Source organism: Microtus oregoni, unplaced genomic scaffold (assembly GCF_018167655.1).
Source record: "Microtus oregoni isolate MIOR12 unplaced genomic scaffold, Mior012 000050F_ref0000143, whole genome shotgun sequence".
In the NCBI taxonomy this organism is placed as follows: Eukaryota; Metazoa; Chordata; class Mammalia; order Rodentia; family Cricetidae; genus Microtus; species Microtus oregoni.
Window position 1 is genome coordinate 1,097,300 of NW_024543256.1, and position 22,938 is coordinate 1,120,237.

The window sequence follows — 22,938 nt, forward strand, 5'->3', positions numbered from 1 at the left end:
GACTCCCATTTCCCCTCCTCCCGTGACCTGGCAATAACTTAGCCATTTTCTGTCTCAATAGATTTATCTTCTGTTTTTATTTGCCATCCTAGAATCTATGTGGCTTTTGGGGTTTGCATTCTTTTATTTAGCATACTATTTCAAGATTCATTTGCTTTGTAGCATAAAAACCACTTCATTCCTTGAGATGGAGGGATGATACTCCTTTGTGTGACCGATTTGCTCATTTGTTCATAGACTTTTGAGTCTCATCTGGAGAGTGCTGCTATGCACATATGTGTGTGAGTTTTGCACAGACATATGGTTTTCAGACTACAGCTGGGCAAGGCTGTGGCCGGAATTAAATTCCACACAGAGCCCCTAGCTTGGTACTGACACAGAGTGCATCAATTAATTCCAAGAGCCATTCTTGGGAGTGGAGGGGGTTAATTACAGAGATTCTACCTGGCTCCAGCCTTAAGCTTGGAGCCAGGAGTACTGAAGAATGATATCATGGAGGATGGGACATTAAGTCCACTAGCCCATGTGACTTTACTGAGCCCCAAAAGTCAACCTTAAGAAGGTTCCTCAAGGCAGCTGGATTTCAGGACCAAGAAGAGAGGAGCTGGTAGAACCCTTAAGAAGAGATGTGTTTCCTGAGGAGGGCACAGCAGGAAATTGGAAGGCTTTGCTTGTAACTGGCCATGTTCAAGGAATTAGTGGCTCTTGCTAATTGTGGAGCCAGTAGCAGTCACATTGCTATGAGCAAAGGAGGACAGTGAGGTGTCCTGTCTAGACACTGTCAAGAAGCAGGCAGCAGCCAGGTGTAGTCAAAGGACAGGCGTGATGTAGGCACTTTCAAATGCTGTGCCAAGCTTCTGGTAAGACCTACATGGGCCCCTGGTGATGGTAAGACCTGCAGCTGGTAGAGGTAGAGGAAAAGGACTGAAGCCGAAAGAGAGATGCACAGACAGGAACAGTCCTGCTAACACACACTGTGGCACAAATCCCAGAAAACAATCAACAAACAAAAAAAAAAAAAACAAAAAAACCAAAACCTCTATCCTGCAACACAGTCTTTTTCAGGCCTCTGTCTGAAAGGTTTCCAGGGGCTTTTTGGAGCTGCTTTCCTGCTCAACACTCTAGTCTACAAACCCCATCCTAGGGCCTGCCTGGCCTACAGTAGGAGAAAGAAATGGGAGACATACAGACTCCCACAAACTCTACTGCAAGCTAGGGGTGGAATGGGTGGTGGTGTGCATTATCCAGATTCCATTGTGGGCAAATGGCCCTGAGCCACCCCTGTGGGTTGAACTCAGGAACAGGGAAGTGAGGGTAGGAGGGGGTAATCTAAGTCCTAGGCCCAATTAAGAGATCAGATGGTGAAGGGTTTGGGAGCCCTTAAGGTAAGGAGTCCTGGACTGATCCTGCAGGCTGATATAAAGTTCTGTAACCCCACATGCAATGTGCCAACTCTGGCAGATTCCAAGAACAGTGTTTTCTACAGCCATGACCCAGAGGCTTACAGGAGGAGAGACACCAGACCACTATGAGGATAGCACTCAAGCAAGCATCTTCACCTATACGAACAGCAACAGCACCAGAGGTGAGCAACAGGTGCCCTGGAGGTTCAGTCACCAGACCAGGGTGGCTGTGCTAAAAGCTACCAGTCACCCCTAATTTCTCTCTTCTACATAACCCTATCTCCCTCAGCTTTAATGATGATGTCATCATGGACAGATAAAAGAACGCTCATCCTAAAACCACACGCACTTCCCCTAGCCTTTGGAAATCTGTGTCCTTGGAAGGGTTCATAAGATCTTTCTCCTTGGGAAATAACAGAGTCTGTCTTTGTATCCTCTAAAGCCTCAAAGATGTTTAAAAGGTGGTCTGGGGAACATAGATCCATTCAAAGAAATGGGAAAGTTTGGCAGGCATCTGAGTGTGCGGGACACCAGATAAGGAAACTGGAAAGGCTGTAGCAGAAGACAAATGACTATGTTAGAAGACGTTGTGAGAGTTATATTATCCAACCTAGGGCCCAAGGCACACCACCAAAGCTGTTCACTTCTGAGGAGGAGAGCTAACAAATGATCTTTCTATCTTGAGCAGTCCTAGGAACTGAGGACTCATTGGGGTAGCTTTAGAAGCTATGTATGCAAAAAGCTGGGGACTATCAAACGACTGAAGGCAGCCCCATCCACCAGCACCAGGTCTCTCCTTAAAGCTTCCCTAGAACCCTGAGTTGGCAACACCCTGCTCTGGGGTTGCCAGGGCCACCACTGTAGGAACAGGGACTTCAGGTCAGACTAGTTAGGTTTCTGTACCTCACCTCCACAGGGTTGGTGTGATTCCAGGTTTCAGTGAGGCACAACACCTCTGTTCTCTAATGCCAGGGGCTTTGTTTTGTGCAAAGCTTCAAGCATATTCAAAATAATAGGGAGAGTATCATGAAGTCAGGTCCTTGTTATTTAGTTTCCATGGTTTTTATCTTATTTCATCTGTGATCCTTCCACTCTCTTTCTTCCTGATTCTTTTTATTTTAGTTTTGCATTTTATTTATTCATTTGCTTGCTTATGTATTTATTGAGGGGGGAAGAGAGAGAGAGAAGAGTGTGTGTTGCATGTGGAGATCAGAGAACAACCTGGGGACATATGTGTAGAGGTCTGAGGATAACTTGGGGCAGTCAGTTCTCTCTTTCCACCATGTGGGGCTCAGGATCATTCTCAGTTTGTCCAGCTTGGCACCTAGCACCTTTACCTACTGACTCGTCTTACGGGCTCCTCCTGAATCTTAGACACAAATCTTTATGGGCTCCTCCTGAATCTTAGACACAAATCTAACGCATCATATCCTTTCTTTTGTGTGCAATTTGGATGTATCTCTAAGATGAAAGGACTCTACAAAACATAACTATGATGCCCTCCTAATACCAAAAGTTTAGCAATGTTTCCTGGATATTATGCATTATCTTCGTTGTTGTTAGAAATATCTTACTTTCAACTGGTCGTGGTAGCAGATGCTTGTAATTCCAATGCCTCAGATGTAGAAGCTGAAGGATCAAAAGTTCAGTCATCCTCTGATACGTATGGAGTTTGGGGCCAATCTGCCATGCATGAAACCCTGTGTCAAAGACGTAAATCAGCTAGTAGTAATGGTGCACACCTTTAGTCCTAGCTCTTTGGAGGCAGAGACATGTGGATCTCTGTGAGTTTGAGGTCAGTCTTATCTATAGCAAGTTCCAAAACAGCCAATGATATATAGCTCTCAAGACCTTGACTCAAAAAAAGTTTATGCTTTGGTTTTGTTTTACACATAAATTTAGTTATTTATCTGAGCAGGCATATACAACATACACATAAAGGTTAGAACTTGTGAGAGTGAGCTCTCTTCTTCCACTATGTGTGTCGCTGGGACCAAACTCAAATTGCCAGGTTTGAGGCAAGTGCCTTTACACACTGGGTCATCTCCACAGACCCATACTGTGTTTGTTTGTTTTGATTTTGAGCCAGAGCATTCTTATGCTTCTGAAGCCATCCTGGGACTTTATATCCCCCAGTGGCCTTGAATTCATAATCCCCTGACCCAGCTTCAAGAGTCCTGGGATTATAGGCATGCAGTACTATAACCAGAAAAAAAAAGTTGTTTGCAAATAGTTGATCTGAATGTCTAACTGGTAGCAGGGGCAAAATCCTTTGGCAGAAATAATAGAAGTGAGAGCAAGCCCTGGGTTAAGAGCTTCGATAGCAAAACTTTATTGGGACATCAACTCAAGCAGAACCCTGTCAACTTGAATAGAAAGGCTTCTCTCCAGACAAAGTGTAAAAAGCCGAAACGGTCCTGCCCTCTACCATGATCTATATGGTACTACACCTATAGTGCCCAGGCCACTACAGGACCAGTACTCGAGCTTGCGTGAAAAGTAGGATGTATGCTGGATTCTTCCCCCTCAGCTTCTAGGCAGGGTCTCCCTATATAGGCCTGGCTGGCCTAGAATTTACTATGTAGACAAGATTGGCCTCAAACTCATGACCAAATCTCCTGCCACTGCCTCCTGAGTGTGAGATTTTGAGAATGCACCACCATGCCCAGTTCTCTTTTCTTTTATTTCTCCATTCTCCAATAGTGATTTGGTTCACCAATAAAGACCATAGGTTTTACATCTCTCTCCTTTTCCTCCCAATAAGAATCTTGTTATCCAGGAATTAGAACTTAATGTCATATAATTTTACTCATTTTCTTTATGTCAGAACACATACAGACTCATCTCAAAAGAGTGATACCAGAACTACTATAAACAATAATATCTACTGGTCATGGTGGTACCTATCTGGAATCACAGAAATTGGGTGGGAGAGGTAGGACAATCATGTGTTCAAAACCACTTTCAGCTAAATAAGCAAGTCAGAGGCCAACCTGACCTATATGATACTTGTACTTACCCCCCCACACACACACACCAAGAAAAGATGACTAAGGGCTGGAATGACACCTCAAACTTTAGAAGCACTTATTTCTCCTCCAGGGGACCTACCTAGCATCCATATGGCAGCTTAAAAATCATCTGTACTTGACTGAGTGGTAGTTGTACATAACTTTAGTCCCAGCACTTGGGAAACAGAAGCAGAAGGATCTCTGTGGATCTGAAGCCAGCCTGGTCTACAAAGTAAGTTCCAGAACAGCCAGACCTGTTACCCAGATAAACCCTTTCTCTTACAAAAACAAACAAGCACAAAACCTGTAACACCAATTCCAGGAGATCTGCTTCTGGCCTCTCACGTAGTACATAGACATACATCCAGGCAAAACACCCATGCACATAAAAAAGTGATAATAAATTTTTAGGGGACTGGATAGATGGATTAACTGTTTACTCTTCTAGAGGTACCAGGTTTAATCCCCAGCATCCACAAAATGGCTCACAACCATCTGTAAGATCCAGTTCTAAGGGATTTTCTTCTGGCTTCTGTGGACATTACATTAGCATGGTGAATAGACACCATGCAGGCAAAGCATCTACACACATAAAATAAATAAATTTTTTTTAAAAAAAGTAAATAGGATTACTAAAGACGTAACATTTGTACCTGTCCTTTTACACTGGGGATATGTCATTAGGTTGTGTAGTTGAGACACTGTGCCTTCAATCCCTCTCTCTGGAGTCATGCTACTGACTGAATGTGTGCATTTAGGCTCACTTGTTTGGGTTTTGATAACCAGGGGTTCTGATGTGGGATTCCCCTCTGTACGCTGTGAATACCATTTGTTAGTAAAGAAACTGCTTTGAGCCTATAGCAGAGCAGGGCAGAATAGAGCTAGGCAGGGAACACTAAACCGAATGCTGGGAGAAAGAAGACAGAGTCAGAGAGAAGCCATGGAGCCACCAGAGACAAATGCACTGAAACTTTGCTGGTAGGCCATGACCTTGTGGTGATGCACAGATTAATGGAGACAGGTTAAATTAAGATGTAAGAGTTAGCCAATAAGAAGCTAGAGATAATGGGCCAAGCAGTGATTTAATTAATACAGTTTTTCTGTGTGGTTACTTCAGGAGTCTGAATGGCTGGGGAATGAACAAGTGGCCTCCAATAACAGGGTTCCATTTTTTTAAATATTTATTTATTATGTATACAATATTTTGTCTGTGTGAATGCCTGCAGGCCAGAAGAGGGCACCAGACCCCATTACAGATGGTTGTGAGCCACCATGTGGTTGCTGGGAATTGAACTCAGGACCTTTGGAAAAGTAGGCAATGCTCTTAACCTCTGAGCCATCTCTCCAGCCCGGGTTCCATTTTTTTTTAATGACAGACATACACCTCCACATATACAAAAAAATTGGAGTAACCCCCTGTGTCTTATAAGATCACCATGGATTAAAGTTAGAATTTAACAACAATACTACCCTCAGAAAGCCTACAAACTCATGGAAACTGAACAGTCAACTACCGAACCACCCCTGGGTCAAGGAAGAAATAAAGAAAGAAATTAAAGACTTCCTTAAATTTAACAAAAATGAAGGTACAACATATCCAAACCTATGGGACCCTTTGAAAGCAGTGCTAAGAGGAAAATTCATAGCACTAAGTGCCCACATTTAAAAAAAAAAAACGGAAAAAGCTCACATTAGAGACTTAACAGAACACCTGAAAGCTCTAGAAAAAAAAGAAGCAGACTCACCCAGGAGGAGTAGAAGGCTGGAAATACTCAAACTGAGGGCTGAAATCAACAAAATAGAAACACAGAAAACAATCCAAAGAATCAATGAAACAAAGAGCTGGTTCTTTGAGAAAATCAACAAGATTATTTTTGTTTTTTAAAAAACACTCTTTTTTATTTTACATAGCAATCCCAGTTTCCTCTCCCTTGTTTCTTTGATATTGTTGTTGTTGTTGGAGGACAGGCTCACAAAATTCTGAATTTTGCAGAATTCTAGCAAGCATAGGCCTCTGTGTGTACTTTCCTAGTGCTGTGAAACCTTATTATACAGTAGCAGAGATTGGGGCTTGTGACCCTGTCCAATTATTCTGGCAAAAAGCAGCAGTGGCAAATGTCTCTCTTTTATAAGGACACCAGTCCTTCTGAATTAGGGCTCACAGTGCAGGGCTCACATAGAGCAAGGAAAAGTGGGATCAAGATGCTGATGTGGCTGTTAAAGTTTTGTACAGTGCTTCCTTTATTCTGTACCTCTTGCCTCCAGGTCCCTTTGAAGGCCCCAATTATCACATTGCTCCCAGGTGGGTGTACCACCTCACCAGCACCTGGATGATCCTTGTGGTCGTTGCGTCTGTCTTCACTAATGGACTTGTGCTGGTAGCCACCATGAGGTTCAAGAAGCTGCGCCATCCTCTGAACTGGATTCTGGTGAACTTGGCAGTTGCTGACCTAGCAGAGACCACCATTGCCAGCAGTATCAGTGTTGTGAACCAAATCTATGGCTACTTCGTGCTGGGCCACCCTCTGTGCGTATTGGAAGGCTACGTTGTCTCCTTGTGTGGTAAGCTGAAGGAGACACAACCTGGTGTGCCTAAAAAAACCCATACTACAAACCCCAAGATTCACACATGTATGAAGCACAGTATATACTCATGGTAAAAGCTGGATCACAGGCAGCACAGGGGTTGGAGGACAGGCTCACAAAATTCTGAAGGCTTCTTCCACCTGAGCAAACATTTTCAACTGTTTGCTTGAGTCCAACATTGACACAGGCTCTAACTATATGTACCCAGTTTTAGACTGTGGGGCTCATGTGGGAAGAGATAGATCATGAGTCAGAGAATTCCAGAATCATATGAAGAGCAGGCTCTGGGCACCTTGCATGAACTTCTACCCAAATCAGAGATATGTGTGTTTTCATCCTGTCTGATTAATAATAATGGATGATCTGTTCCCAGGGAAAGACGCCAGAGCTTTTGAGATATTGACTGGATTCTGACACCTTTCTTTACAACCATCACTAAGACCTGTTTGTTGGCTATGATTTGCTTAGGTTAGGTAGCTAAAGGCTGATGAGATTATTCAATGGGGAAAGATGCTTGCTGCCAAGCCTGACGAGCTGCGTTTGATTCCTAGGACCCACACGGTAGAAAGAGAGAAACTCCTAAAAATTGTCCTCTAACCTCCACATACACTCCATGGCTACACACACATAAACACTCTAAAAAGTAATGATTAAGAAGCACCAGAGTGCTAGGCTCTGTGCTGGAAAGATCCCGGTAACTAGTTGGTAACAACACAGTGTCTCCATTACCCCTCTCTTACCTTATCTCTAAATGGGTAAGGAGAGTCCAAGAGTGATTATCTAGTCTTGAAGACAGGCTCTGCTGATCATATATGAGGATGGAGGGTTTAAATGCCATGTATATAAGCAGAGACTTTGAGAGGTCTGAACTGGGGGTGGGAAGCCCACAAATAGACCTGGTAGGAACCCCACTTGCGTAGCTGTGTACCCAGCAGGCATCTACCAGTAGCTGACCCTTGCTCTTTGTTCATCACCATTGTTTCTCCTTGCCCCTCACCCATTGGGCAGATTAAGTTCAGACTAGAGAGAGAGGTGGACAATACCTCAAATCTATATAGTAGAGTCATTAGGAAAGATCAAGTAAAGAAAGTCTATCTCCCAGGTTCCAGTGACTTCAATTAGAGATGTGCACCTTAGTGGTTGCATGGCCTTTCCCAAGTGGCATCCTCATATCTGGCTCTGCTTCTACTAGGCTTACCTTTGTCCTACTCATAGAGTGTTCTTTGTTCACCAATATACACAAAATTAAAATAAATATATCTTTTAAAATTATGCACTAAAACCACTAGCAACAGTGTTCTGTACTCGTATTTCAAATAAGGATCTGATATCTGACTACCAATAAAAATCCAGTTAAGTGACAATGAACAGGAATGACATTTTATAATGTCTGCCACCTCAATAGAGTGATGTGAAAACATCTGTCCTTTCTCTAGCGGACTGAGTCAGGAGTATTCTAACACTGCCTAGTTCATAATAGAAGGTAATACAGAGTGTCTTTTAGAAGTGAGGTGAATGAACAATACTTTTCCCCATCCTGGTTCATGGGTCTCTGAAGCCTGCATGCACACCCTTTGGGCATAAGAAAACAAGCAGGAAGGGTACAGATGACATGTTCTGTTTCTTTGAAGCAATGACACCTTAGTGTGGTCACGGCATTATGGATTTGGGCTTCTAGGAACTCTATCAAGGGCATCAGAGGAAGAAATTACCAGGGGCCAAGAGGACAAAAAGCTCTTGAAGGGCCCCAGTGGACACATAAGTACAAGGCCATAGCCTTTTTTCCTTCTTTTGGGGGCTGAGGTGTGCAGGTGAGGTTGAGGAAAGAAAGCTATGAGAGTTCTAAGGTACCAGCCTCAAGAGTCTATGATTCAGACTAAACTGAGAGCTAGGACATTCTGTTCCTGAGCAGAAGGATGATGAGAAAGAGAGTAGGAAGACATAGGGAAAGACGGTATGCCACTGAGTTTAGCAGGGAAGCAAAGCACAAGAGCCTGAAGGAGATGAGAAAAGAAGGTGAGACATACATGTCATAAAAATGGACTGAGAGCCGGGCGGTGGTGGCGCACGCCTTTAATCCCAGCACTCGGGAGGCAGAGGCAGGCAGATCTCTGTGAGTTCGAGGCTAGCCTGGTCTACAAGAGCTAGTGCCAGGACAGGAACCAAAAAAAGCTACGGAGAAACCCTGTCTCGAAAATTCCAAAAAAAAAAAATGGACTGAGAAAAGTCAATTCACCAAGAGGTCCACTTCACTCTGGACCTGAAAACATTTCAAAGGATTTGGTCTGGTAGCTATCAGAGACTCTTGAAAGCTGTTGGCTAGTAGGACGAAGTAGTGTGAACAATCGTTTGTTTGACTTGAAGCCCTGGTCTTTCTCTTCTCCACCATAGGCATCACAGGCCTCTGGTCCCTGGCCATCATCTCCTGGGAGAGGTGGCTGGTGGTCTGCAAGCCCTTTGGCAATGTGAGATTTGACGCGAAGCTGGCTACTGTGGGAATTGTCTTTTCATGGGTCTGGTCTGCTTTGTGGACAGCCCCGCCAATCTTTGGTTGGAGCAGGTAAGGGTGTAATGATGCGAGGAAAGTAGGCCCTGTAGGACCAAGTGGGGAGAGTCAGACTGTGATCTCCAGGAAGGTCAAGCCACTGCTGGTTTCTGGGCCTGTATGGCACCTTGCTTCTAAGGAGAGAGGAAACTCTCCCAGGTTCCCAGTGCAACATACACATGAATTGTAGATATATTTGCTATCAAAAGGGCCCTATGGCCCACTTCCTAGACTATGTAAATGTTTATCTCAAGTGTAAGAATCTCACAAGAAAACTAAGAAAATTAAAAATTCCCAACCTAGAGCTATAGTGTAAGTGAATACAGGGCACATTTAGATTTCAGCGCCCTCTTACAAGTTCTGTGCCACGCCTCTCATATATTTTAGCTTACCACCTTCAGAGGTCACTTGGGAGGTACACCAGGTCATCATATCCTGGCCAGGCGGGGGCTCATTCTTTCTGTGAAATAAGCCTTGTACAAAGTTTGTCTTTCTCCAGAACCACAATGGCTGCCAGAAACTAAGAATGTCCTAGTGCTAACCCTGATGGAGGCCCAGACTGGATCATCTAATTTCATCTCCATGGTTACCCAGTGAGAATGTTCCTTCATTACAGCCCTGGCATAATGGCCTCAGAAAAAATTCAGATTTTCATAGGTGTTTCTAAAAAGTAAGAGAAAGGTGAAGCCTCTTCACTTTCTTTTGAAAATTGTTGTAAGGAAGCCACTTGTTTGTTACCGGCTACCCAGACTTGAAATAACCACACAGAAATGATATTATTTGCAATACTGTTTAGCCAATAGCTTAAGCATATTTTTGGCTAACTCTTATATCCTAAACTAACCCAGCTCCATTAATCTGTGTATCACCACATGGTTGTGGCCTACCAGCAAAGTTTCAGCATGTCTATCTCTGGTGGTGGCTTCTTCTGACTCCGTCTTCCTTCTCCCAGCATTCAGTATAGTTTTTCTCACCTAGTTCTACTCTGCCCTATCAACAGACCAAGGCAGTTTCTTTATTCATTAACCAATAAAAGCAACACATATACAGAAGGACTTCCCACACCATTTCCCCTTTTCTTTTTAAATAAAAAGGAAGGTTTTAACTTTAACATAGTAAAATTACATATAACAAAACAGGTATCAAGAATTACAGTTACAATATTTATATCTATTTTATCTTTTATCATAATTAAGGAAAACTATAACTATAACCATTTATTCTTCAACTCCATCAAAGACTCCAGAAGGATATAATATTACCCAAGTAAACAGGAAGTACATTGTAAGCAACTTCCAAAACTCTAGAAATGACAGAGACATCTCTCTACCTGGACAGTCACCCAAAGTTCTTCTGTATTGTTGGGGCATCCATCTTCAGCCTACAGGCCCATAGTATCCAGCAGACATTTTCATGGAGCAAGACATTTGAAAGACAATTTCGCCTATATTGGCAATTTGTTAGTTACTTTCTTCTGTGTCCTGCAGAATGTCTGGCAGACTCTTTCATGAAGCAGGAACCCTAAAGGACCATCTCACCTTTAGACAAGTTTAGCAATCATTTCTCTGTGGGTCCTGCATGTCCAGTTCATCAAGAAGTCCAGGCAAGATCAGTTTCTTACCCAAATGGCTAGCAAACTCCATAAGGAGTTTTTTCAATGCCCATCTTCCTCTTGAAGTAATTGGTGCTGCCAGGAGCAAATGTGTCTCACTGTCATGAAAAGTCCTAACATTTTAAATGCTACATAGTCTGGAACCAGGTAGTAATGCTAATTGTACAATATTGGAAAAGTCTTCAGTGTCATAACAGCAAATTTTATATTACGCATAATTTGCCACAAAGAGAAGAAAGACGAAATGCAGCATATAATGGACAATGATTTAAAAATCCTACTCAAGAGTTTTAAGGTAATGAAAATGTTCTGAAAATACAGCACTGTGCAGATATGAAATGTCATTGACTTGTTCACTTCTCAGTGGTTAATTTCTTCCCCATGTAAAAACCCTTTGACTCTAATCAGGGGTATGCCCTGGCTGGTTGGGCAGGTTCGAGGTTGCCCCAGCTTGAATTAGGATGGGCTGCTGGCCCTTCTCTTTAGGTACTGGCCTTATGGCCTGAAGACATCCTGTGGCCCAGATGTGTTCAGCGGCACCTCATACCCTGGTGTTCAGTCTTATATGATGGTCCTCATGGTCACGTGCTGCATCTTCCCACTCAGCATCATCGTGCTCTGCTACCTCCAAGTGTGGCTGGCCATCCGAGCAGTAAGCCCTTCACCCTCCTGTCCTCATCCCGTACTAGTAAGATGTCCAGGCAAGCTCAGGGGCACACCTAGTAATTCTCCTGCCTCTACACTGCCATGATCACAAATCATTTTGAGACAGGGTTTCTTCATGTAGCTTTGGAACCTATCCTAAAACTAGCTTTGTAACCAGGCTGGCCTAGAACTCACAGGGATCCGCCTGCCTCTGCCTCCCAAGTATTAAAGGCATGTGCCACCACTGCCCAGCCTCACCTGGGTCTCTTAAACTACTTTTCTTTTGAGAAAAGGCCTCACTCTGGAGTCCTGACTGGCCTGAAACATGCTATGTAGAAGAGGCTAGATTCAAACTCAAAGAGATTCACTTGCCTCTGCCTCCTGAGTGTATACCACCACACCTGGCTTAAACTGTTTTATAATTCCCCCTTGTGTCTTAGTCACTGTTCTATTGCTGTGAAGAGACATCATGACCAAGACAACTCTTATAAAAGAAAACATTTAGTTAGGGGATTCTTATAGTTTCAGAGCAAGTCCATGACCATCATGGTGGGGAGCATGACAGCAGGCAAGAAGGCATAGCTGAGAACTTACATCCTAATCTGTAAATTGGAGGGAGGGAGGGAGAGAGAGAGAGAGAGAGAGAGAGAGAGGGAGGGGGAGGGAGGGAGGGAGGGAGAGAGAGAGAGAGAGAGAGAGAGAGAGAGAGAGAGAGTCTGGCATGGTCTTTTATGATTTAAAAAAAGAGACAGAAATTGGGTTTCAACCTGAAAACCAGAAAAGCAAAGCAGTCAAGCCACTAAAGAAGCCTTACCTTGAGACGCGGCGGAGCGGCGGCGGCCAGACTCGGCGGAGCAACACCACATACAGGAAGAGGCTTTCGGGGACCGGCGCAGAGGCAGACCCAAGCTGCGGGAACAGGCGTGCAATAAGGAGAGCAGATCGCCCTACTACAATCGAATCAAAGAGGTAGGACTTTGGTTGGCCAGGTCACTGGCACAAGGGGAGCCTGGTCCTGTCCTGAAGATCCTTCAGAGGGGTGAGAGGGTTCTTGGCCTGCAGCAGGAACCACGAAAGAGAGTGAGGGCATTTTGTAAGCGGAGCCCTTGGCCAGCAGGGAAACCTGATCCGGTTTTTAAAGGACCCATTGGATAGGATCAATAGGAGGAGATGGGCAGGCGCCAAGGCAAGAATTCTCCCAATAATCCGAAAAACAACATGAAAACATCAGAACCCAATGATCTTACAACAGAAGTATTTGAACAACCTAACACAGAAGAAATGGAAAAAATCGACTTTATGAAGATAATAGAGTCCCTTAAACAACATGTAAAAAATGCCCTTATAGAAATGGATGAGAAGTATAACAAAAAGTTTGAAGAAATGAGTAAATACGTACATGATACCCTGGGAAACCAAGAAAAAACCATCAAACAGGTAATGGAAACAGTTCAAGAATTGAAAACTGAAATGAAGGCAAAGAAGAAAATACAAACTGAGGACCAGCTGGATATGGAAAATCTAGGCCAACGAGCAGAGTCTACAGAAACAAGCATAATCAATAGAATACAAGAGCTAGAAGAAAGACTCTCTGATGCTGAGGACACCATAGAGAAAATAAACGAACAGATCAAAGAAAACAGCAAAGCCAACAAATTCTCAACACAAAACATTCAGGAACTATGGGACACAATAAAAAAACCAAACCTAAGAATAATAGGAATAGAAGAAGGAGAAGAGTCACAGCTCAAAGGCCCAGAAAATATTTTCAACAAAATTATGGAAGAAAACTTTCCCAACTTAAAGAAAGATATTCACTTAAATATTCAAGAAGCATACAGAACACCAAACAGACTGGATCAAAGAAAAACATCTCCTCGCCATATAATAATCAAAACACAAAATATACAGGTTAAAGAAAAAATATTAAGAGCTGCAAAAGAAAAAGGGCAAGTAACTTATAAAGGTAAACCGATCAGACTTACACCTGACTTCTCGATGGAAACTATGAAAGCCAGAAGGTCCTGGATAGAGGTTCTGCAGAAGCTAAGAGACCATGGATGCAAACCCAAACTACTATACCCAGCCAAGCTATCATTCATTATCAATGGAGAAAACAAAACATTCCAGGATAAGAACAAATTTAAACAATACGTAGCCACAAATCCAGCCCTACAGAAAGTAATAGAAGGAAAATCGCAACCCAAGGAATCCAACACTGCCAACACTGCCTACAATAACCCAGGCATCTAATGACCCTTCACGAGCACATCTCAAAGAAGGGAGACAATCTCTACTACCAAAAGCAATAAGAATAACCGGAGTAAACAACCACTGGTCATTAATATCACTTAATATTAATGGGTTCAATTCACCTATAAAAAGGCACAGGCTAAAAGATTGGATACGAAAACAGGATCCAACATTCTGCTGTTTGCAAGAAACACATCTCAACCACAAAGACAGGCACCTACTCAGAGTAAAGGGTTGGGAAAAGGTCTTTCAAGCAAATGGTCCTAAGAAAAAAGCAGGTGTGGCCATACTAATTTCTAACAAAACTGACTTCAAACTAAAATCAATCAGAAGAGACCGAGACGGTCACTTTATACTCATAACAGGAACAATTCATCAGGAGGACGTCTCAATCCTGAATATATACGCCCCCAATATAAAAGCACCTACTTATGTAAAAGAAATATTACTAGAACTCAAGGCAGACATCAAACCACACACACTAGTAGTAGGAGACTTCAACACACCTCTCTCTCCAAGGGACAGGTCAATCAGACAGAAACCTAATAGAGAATTAAGAGAATTATTGGAGGTAATGAAGCAAATGGACTTAACAGACATCTATAGAACATTCCACCCAAATAGGAAAGAATATACCTTCTTCTCTGCAGCTCATGGAACCTTCTCAAAAATTGACCACATACTCGGAAACAAAGGAAACCTCCACAGATACAAAAAAATATCAGTGTCCACCTGTGTCTTATCAGATCATCACGGATTAAAATTAGAAGGCAACAACCACGCTGCCCCCAAAAAACCGACAAACTCATGGAAACTGAACAGTCAACTACTGAACCACACCTGGGTCAAGGAAGAAATCAAGAAAGAAATTAAAGTCTTCCTTGAATTTAATGAAAATAAAGGGACAACATACTCAAACCTATGGGACACAATGAAAGCAGTGCTAAGAGGAAAGTTCATAGCACTAAGTGCCCACTTAAAGAAAACGGAGAATGCATACATTGGGGACTTAACAACACACCTGAAAGCTCTAGAAAAAAAAGAAGCAGACGCGCCCAGGAGAAGTAGAAGACTGGAAATAATAAAACTGAGGGCTGAAATCAACAAAATAGAAACACAGAAAACAGTCCAAAGAATCAATGAAACAAAAAGCTGGTTCTTGGAGAAAATCAACAAGATCGACAAACCCCTATCCAAACTAATTAAACGACAGAGAGAGAACACGCAAATAAATAAGATCAGAAGTGAAAAGGGGGACATAACCACAGACACAGAGGAAATTCAGAGAATCATTAGATCTTACTACAAAAGCCTGTATGCCACAAAACTGGAAAATACAAAAGAAATGGACATTTTTTTAAATAAGTACCACATACCAAAGCTAAACCAAGACCAGGTGAATGATCTAAATAGACCGGTTTCTCGCGAAGAATTAGAAATGGTTATCAAAAATCTCCCTTCGAAAAAAAGCCCAGGACCAGATGGTTTCAATGCAGAATTCTACCAGAACTTCCAAGAAGAACTAATACCTATACTCCTTAATGTATTTCACAATATAGAATCAGAAGAGTCATTGCCAAATTCCTTTTATGAAGCTACAGTTACCCTGATACCAAAACCACAAAAAGACCCAACCAAGAAAGAGAATTACAGACCGATCTCACTCATGAACATCGACGCAAAAATTTTCAATAAAATAATGGCAAACCGAATCCAAGAACACATAAGAAAAATTATCCATTATGATCAAGTAGGCTTCATCCCAGAGATGCAGGGCTGGTTCAACATACGCAAATCTATCAATGTAATCCACCATATAAATAAACTGAAAGAAAAAAACCATATGATCATTTCACTAGATGCTGAAAAAGCATTCGACAAAATTCAACACCCCTTTATGATAAAGGTCTTGGAGAGAATAGGGATACAAGGGTCCTACCTAAATATAATAAAAGCTATTTACAGCAAGCCAACAGCTAACATTAAATTAAACGGAGAAAAACTCAAAGCCATCCCACTTAAATCAGGAACACGACAAGGATGTCCACTCTCTCCATACCTCTTCAATATAGTGCTTGAAATTCTAGCAATAGCAATAAGACAACATAAGGAGATCAAGGGGATTCGTATTGGAAAGGAAGAAGTTAAGCTTTCGTTATTTGCAGATGATATGATAGTGTACATAAGCGACCCCAAAAATTCTACCAAAGAACTCCTACAGCTGATAAACAGCTTTAGTAATGTGGCAGGATACAAGATCAACTCCAAAAAAATCAGTTGCCTTCCTATACACTAAGGATAAGGAAGCAGAGAGGGAAATCAGAGAAGCATCACCTTTCACGATAGCCACAAATAGCATAAAATACCTTGGGGTAACCCTGACCAAGGAAGTGAAAGATCTACTTGACAAGAACTATAAGTCTTTGAAGAAAGAAATTGAAGAAGACACCAGAAAATGGAAAGACCTCCCTTGCTCTTGGATTGGGAGGATCAACATAGTAAAAATGGCAATTCTACCAAAAGCAATCTATAGATTCAATGCAATCCCCATCAAAATCCCATCAAAATTCTTCACAGATCTGGAGAAGACAATAATCAACTTTATATGGAAAAACAAAAAACCCAGGATAGCCAAAACAATCTTATACAATAAAGGATTGTCTGGAGGCATTACCATCCCTGACTTCAAACTCTATTACAGAGCTACAGTATTGAAAACAGCTTGGTATTGGCATAAAAACAGAGAAGTCGACCAATGGAATCGAATAGAAGACCCTGACATTAACCCACAAACCTATGAACACCTGATCTTCGATAAAGGAGCTAAAAGTATACAATGGAAAAAAGAGAGCATCTTCAACAAATGGTGCTGGCAAAACTGGATGTCAATCTGTAGAAGAATGAAAATAGATCCATATCTATCACCATGCACAAAACTCAAATCCAAATGGATTAAAGACCTCAATATCAGTCCGAACACACTGAACCTGATAGAAGAGAAAGTGGGAAGTACTCTACAGCACATGGGCACAGGAGACCACTTCCTATGTATAACCCCAGCAGCACAGACACTAAGGGCATCATTGAATAAATGGGACTCCCTGAGGCTGAGAAGCTTCTGTAAAGCAAAGGACACTGTCACTAAGACAAAAAGACAACCCACTGACTGGGAGAAGATCTTCACCAACCCTGCTGCTGACAAAGGTTTGATCTCCAAAATATATAATGAACTCAAGAAACTAGACCGTAAAAGGCTAATCAACCCAATTATAAAGTGGGGCACTGATCTGAACAGAGAATTCTCAACAGAAGAAGTTCAAATGGCCAAAAGACACTTAAGGTCATGCTCAACTTCCTTAGCGATCAGGGAAATGCAAATCAAGACAACTTTAAGATACCACCTTACACCTGTCAGAATGGCGAAAATAAAAAACACCAATGATAGCCTTTGCTGGAGAGGTTGTGGAGAAAGGGGTACACTCACCCATTGCTGGTGGGAATGCAAACTTGTGCAACCACTCTGGAAAGCAGTGTTTCGGTTTCTCAGGAAATTCGGGATCAACCTACCCCTGGATCCAGCAATACCACTCTTGGGAATATACCCAAGAGAGGCCCTATCATACAACAAAAGTATATGCTCAACTATGTTCATGGCAGCATTGTTTGTAATAGCCAGAACCTGGAAACAACCTAGATGCCCTTCAACGGAAGAATGGATGAAGAAAGTATGGAATATATACATATTAGAGTATTACTCAGCAGTAAAAAACAAGGACTTCTTGAGTTTTGCATACAAATGGATGGAAATAGAAAACACTATCCTGAGTGAGGTAAGCCAGACACAAAAAGAGGAACATGGGATGTACTCACTCATATTTGGTTTCTAGCCATAAATAAAGGACATTGAGCTTATAATTCATGTTCCTAGAGAAGCTAAATAAGAAGGTGAATCCAAAGACAAACACATAGGCATCCTCAGGAATATTAACCTTCATCAGGCGATGAAAGGAGACAGAGACAGAGACCCACACGGGAGCACCGGACAGAAATCTCAAGGTCCAAATCAGGAGCAGAAGGAGACGGAGCACGAGCAAGGAACTCAGGACCACGAGGGGTGCACCCACACACTAAGACAATGGGGATGTTCTATTGGGATCTCACCAAGGCCAGCTGGCCTAGGTCTGAAAAAACATGGGATAAATCCGGACTAGCTGAACATAGCAGACAATGAGGAATACTGAGAATTCAAGAACAATTGCAGTGGGTTTTTGATCCTACTGCACGTACTGGCTTTGTGGGAGCCTAGGCAGTTTGGATGCTCACCTTACGAGACCTGGATAGAGGTGGGCAGTCCTTGGGCTTCCCACAGGTCAGGGAACCCTGATTGCTCTTCGAGCAGATGAGGGAGGGGGAATTGATCGGGGGAGGGGGAGGGAAATGGGAAGCGGTTGTGGAGACGAGGCAGAAATCCTTAATAAATAAATAAATTTAAAAAAATAAATAAATAAATAAATAAATTTAGAAGCTACATTAAAAAAAAAAAAAAAAAAGAAGCCTTACCTTTACCAAGGCTGGGCAACCACAAACTAGACAGACAGCCTCTCTCTCCCCTCATTTTATACTCCCTCTAGTGCTGGGATTAAGAGCATATGACTCCCTAGTACTGGAATCAAAGGTGTAGGCCACCATCACCTGGATTTATTTTTGCATTGATCTTGTGTAGCCCAGAGTAGCCTTGAACTCACAGAGATCCATATGACTCTATGCCCTAAATCCTGGGATTAAAGGCATGTATCACCATTGTCAGACCTCTAGTGGCTTTAGCTTTGCCTCTGGTCTTCAGGCAGATGTATCAAAATACAAATAATAGACCACTACACTTACCCCTCCAATAAGACCAAACCTCCTAAATCCTTCCAAAACAGTTCTGCCAACTAGGGGCAAACATTCAAATATGAGTCTATGGGGCCATTCTCATTCAAACCACTGCTCTCCACTGTCCTGTGTCTGGTGCTCCATCTCAGGAAGCCAGTTTTGTCTGCAGTCCTGTCCCACCAACATCCCTATTCAGACCAGTCTACCACTAGGGATTCCCCTGCAAAAAATGATAGTAAGGGGATGCATGAGCTGGGTACTGTATCTGAGAGCTCTGTGCTCCTCTGTTGGTCTCCATCTCCAGCATAAATTGCCCCTTTATCAAACAATTCCCCTACCATTTACTTCATGTTCCATTTATTCATTGCTGGGAGCCCGTGTAGCGAGCTGGAGGGACTTTCTGCTTTATATTCACCTCTGCATGAACAGGTATTTATAAGCTGTTTTTGGAAAAAATCACAAGCTCCACCAGAAAGCTCTACTCACCTTAGTGTCTTGTGATGAAGGCTACAATTTGGTCCCTGGGTTGGTGGTCCTGTATCAGAATAAATTTAGCTAGCTCCCGTTGAGTTTCTTTCAAGTTTTCATAGAATTAGCTCTTGGCTAGCAAAACCCATCACTGCTGTTGCAGCTCTCCCTGGATTCTAGCATTCATTGTTCCTTTTCCAGCTATCTGCCATCAGCAAGCATTCCACGGCAGATAATATCTGGCCCCTATCCTCTAGAAAGCCTGGGAGAAGTGTGACTTTGGCTCTTGTATTGCCACTGGGCACCCTGCCAGGCCATGTTTAGTTAAAGAAACTTGACTTCTAGGGCTAGTCTCAGGACTCCAGATTCAAACCTGAGCACAAAACTAGATCTTCTTGGAAAGGATTATATAAAGCCTAAGCTTAGTCTCCTTAGTTCTCCTTCACAAGCTTCTGTGAAACTACAGAGAACAGATTCAAAAGTCTGGTCTGAGGGTTGATCTTGGCCAAGCCAGCCACTTGTCACCTCAAGGCCTACAGGAACTCCTACAAAGCTCCAGGACCACTCTGGCTCCCAAGTCAGGTCATTCTCTGACTGAGGGTGGGAGGCAGGGTTGGGATACTGGGTGGACCACTTCCTACTCCCTGTAGAGCCCTAGGTTTACCTCTTCTTGTTAATATCCTGACTCTGTACCTGAGCAATAGCAATAGTCCCTCTAGATCTAGAGCCCTAACTGACTCCCCCATTCACTGCTCTTATCTTCTCTAGGTGGCAAAGCAACAGAAGGAATCTGAGTCCACCCAGAAGGCCGAGAAGGAGGTGACACGCATGGTGGTGGTGATGGTCTTTGCGTACTGCCTCTGCTGGGGGCCCTATACTTTCTTTGCATGCTTTGCTACTGCCCACCCTGGCTATGCCTTCCACCCTCTTGTGGCCTCCATACCATCCTACTTTGCAAAAAGTGCCACTATCTACAACCCCATTATCTATGTCTTTATGAACCGGCAGGTAAGCAAGAGATCAAAATCAAAATGGTCCATAACTCAGTGAAGGTTCTTACCTGGAATCAAGTCATCAATGAGAAAGCCTTGTGGAGAACCTAGGGGTTGGGGTTGATGATGTTCCTCCAAGAAAATGAGTGTGGAAAGGCTCTGCATGTAACCCGCACTCTCCATTCCTCCTCTCAACCATGAGCTCTGGAATCTTTGCACTGTCTCCACCTGAGTCTGCTACTCAGGTGCAGGACACTGCAAGTTCTTCCCTTCTGATGACCCCACAACGATGGGCAGAAATCTTCTAAAGGGGCCACTATAATTCAGATGTACTAAGCACTCAGTGAGCACACAATGACCCTAGCTAGTCCTGTTCCTCTTCTGTTTACAAACTCAACTCTAAATTTTTCCATTTTCAAACTTTGACTTTGGGATATTTGCCTCCTTAAAAGTTTAGACTTTCTTGGCTACACTAGCTAAGAGGTCAAGAGCTTTTATGCTTTTATTAGATCATTAATTATTTCAGAGAAAGTGTGCTATGGCTTTGCCCAAAGTCTTGTCTGATGGCAACCATCCTTAGCTGCCATATTGGACTTTAATACAAGTTGCTCATGACTGTTAGATCCTCCTACTAGATTACAGATAAAGCTGAAGAAGTTCATCACCTCTTGAATGCCATTTGCTTTCCTCTTCCTTGAATTCATCACATGCACTTCATTAAGGGACATTTACTATGTGAGTTATTAGTAATCAGAAGTGTTCACTGGGTTCTTTCATTTCATCAGACTGTGAGTCCTTCCAATTGACTCCTCTTTCCTCTACCGTCTTCCTTCCTCTACTGCTTACGATGGTACACAGGGCCTGGTACATGCCAGGCAAGTGCTCCATCCCAGATATTCTCTGCCAGAAACTGAAAGTAGTCCTAGAAAGAGTTGCTTGTTAAAGACAGGAAACAAAGGTGGGCAGGTGTGCAAATTTTGCTTTCACTCATTCTGCTATATTCCAAGAATATTGGAACAGTGGATTCCATTCTTGTTCAGAATAGAGTCAAGCATGAAGTGAGAACTCGGTAAGTAAATGCTGAATGAATTTCTTGCTTTACTTGCCAGTTTTTCAGCCAAGTCTATGTTGTTATTTAGCCCATTTCTAATGTTGTCAATGTCAACACGTGTTTTCATTTCAAAAGCTTTAATGTTAGAGGGAATGGAGATAGTCACAAATAGAACTGAAATTAAGTGACATTTTTAGTTTGGGCTCTCAAAGCTTTGTTTGTAGTTTGGCCTCCTTAGATGGCATTGGTTTGGTCACTGCCTAAGTATCCTAAAGCTACCACAATAAATTCCACAAGCTTTGTGACTTAAAACAACAGACCTATAGCTCAGTGGCAAAGTACTTGCCTAGTACACACACAAAGTCCTAAGCTAAATTTCTAGTGGTGCAATGAACAAACAAGCAAGCAAAACAAGAAAATAGGAATTAAGTTTCTCACAGTTCCAGAGGCGAGAAATATGGGGTCTAGGAGTCAGCATTATTATTGTTCCTTCTGGGGGTGCTAAGACAGTAGCAGTCTTGTGTCTAGTTTTCCTTGTCCTATGACTCACAGACATGCTACCCCAATATTATTCTTCACATAGCTATTTCTCTGTATGTATAGTGTTGTCTAAATCTTCCTCTTCTAACAAGAACCCTGGTCACTGGACTAATGACAATGCTTATCCAATATGATTTCATATTAACATATATGTGCCAGTTCCAAAAAAGGCACAGTCACAGGTTCCAGTAATTAGGATTTGGTATTTTTTAGGACTGGTCACAATTCAACTAGACTCACCATTAACCACTAAATTAGATAATGCATAACTCCTGCATTCATATGTATAAAGAATGAGCTGAGCCTTCCTCATCCCACTCATAGTATTCTCAATGGGAGAAGGGAAGGTGTACATCCACTAAGTGACAGTACCATGTTCCAAGCTTCACCTTTAGCATGGTGCACTAGCCCTTTCTGCTTTGCTGAATAATGCTTTCTGTCCTTCTAGTTTCGAAACTGCATCTTACAGCTCTTTGGAAAAAAGACTGATGATAGCTCTGAACTTTCCAGCACCTCCAAAACAGAAGTCTCATCTGTCTCTTCAGTGTCGCCTGCATGAGGTCTGCCTCCAACCTGTCCCATCCACCAAGCTTTGGCCTCCCTTCTCCTCCATCCTTGTGAAATAAACATAATTTCCCCATGCCCAATCAAAGTCCCAGAGATGGCCACTACAGTTTGGGGTTATCTAAGCTACTGGGTGTTCAGGCACCAGACCTGGAGATAGTACAATGTAGATAAAGAGACCAGAACATATGGTTTATTTCACTTTAATCCAATCCCCATGTCTACAGATATTATGAAAAGATCATGGAAAACTGGAAGGAGAAGGCAAGTTGGCATCTGCATGTATCACACTGGACAGGTGGTTACAGAATTAAGAAAGTGACAGTAACAAAGTAGCTCTCTAGGGAGGGCTTACTGGATGCCCTCAACATCTGGAAAGAGGGAAGTAATGAA

General features: G+C 42.6%; 1 protein-coding gene across 1 annotated transcript; it reads left to right on the forward strand.

The window, feature by feature from the left end:
* The first annotated feature begins 1,488 nt into the window (after positions 1 to 1,488).
* On the forward strand, positions 1,489 to 22,540 carry LOC121437263 (medium-wave-sensitive opsin 1). The gene is made up of 6 exons (XM_041637124.1): positions 1,489 to 1,585; positions 6,680 to 6,976; positions 9,392 to 9,560; positions 11,644 to 11,809; positions 20,167 to 20,406; positions 22,430 to 22,540. Exons 1-6 carry the CDS (start codon positions 1,489 to 1,491, stop codon positions 22,538 to 22,540), a joined length of 1,080 nt encoding a protein of 359 aa, XP_041493058.1.
* The last annotated feature ends 398 nt before the right edge of the window (positions 22,541 to 22,938 follow it).